General features: G+C 23.9%; 1 protein-coding gene across 1 annotated transcript in view; it reads left to right on the plus strand.

Annotated features, from left to right (window-relative positions):
• Positions 1-795, plus strand: part of LOC100302380 (uncharacterized protein) — a 2,742-nt gene extending 1,947 nt beyond the window's left edge. The window contains 1 exon segment of the mRNA NM_001162967.1: positions 491-795. Coding sequence (NP_001156439.1) covers positions 491-536 — 46 coding nt within the window. The 3' untranslated portion in view covers positions 537-795.
• The last annotated feature ends 217 nt before the right edge of the window (positions 796-1,012 follow it).

Below are 1,012 nucleotides of genomic sequence, written 5' to 3' on the forward strand. Positions count from 1 at the left end.
TATTATATGTAATTAAAAAAAAAAAAAAAAACGTTGCTTAAAAAAAAATTATATATTTTTGATTATAACAAAATATAATAATTTTATTATAATAGTACTAATTGTATGGAAATGAACTGATTTTGATAAATTTAGGTTGTGATCTCTTATGACCCTAGGGCTACCAAGTTTCTCGCTACCTCACTATTAATTACCAACCTCAGGTTTGGTCAGTTTTAGTCTTATTTTTCCTTTAGTTAAATATGACATTGCATTTTGATTGCCCAACTAAAATGTCTGAATTCCTAATGTGGCCCTCCAAAAATATTAATCAGTGATCCCTTAGATTATAGTTTTAGTGCAAACATTATATCAAATAACAAAAATATTTCATCAGCCAAATTTCAATTTATGGTTTAATTTTAACTAGACTTTTTAAGGTATTGAACTCATGAAAAACATAAAAAAATATTCTAATATAATATATTTCCTTAATATATTTTACCATAAGATCTTTAAATGATAGTCTCAACAATGTCAATATCACAATGTCTTAATAAAGTTTTACTTATTGTATGCAGTGGATATTGGTTGGTGAAAAAAAAAATATTTTAAACTTAGTATCTACTTCAATGTTTTAAAAATGTATATTATGTATTGAGCATAAACAATTTTACAATGTTTTCTTTTGATATTTTGTGAATTTTTAATAAATTATAAGTAAAGTAATGCTATTGAGATTAACTTCTTTTTTTATTTGAATGTATTACAATAGTAAATTAAATATGTTTTGAAATATAATTTTTTTACCTACAATTCGTTATAAATTGATATTTTTTTAGTTTAAGTTCATCTTTGAAATTTAAGTAAGAACCCAACCTAATAATTAGGCTTTTAAATTTCCATTCAACACTGATGATTTAAATATTTCTTGCAGAGGAAAAAACCCCGAATTTCATCCAACCACCATTACAGTCACAATCTCTCTATTGAATAGTCCTCTAGAAATGGCTTCATTTTTCTGCTTTGAAAT

This window comes from Acyrthosiphon pisum, chromosome A1, assembly GCF_005508785.2.
Source record: "Acyrthosiphon pisum isolate AL4f chromosome A1, pea_aphid_22Mar2018_4r6ur, whole genome shotgun sequence".
Lineage (NCBI taxonomy): Eukaryota > Metazoa > Arthropoda > Insecta > Hemiptera > Aphididae > Acyrthosiphon > Acyrthosiphon pisum.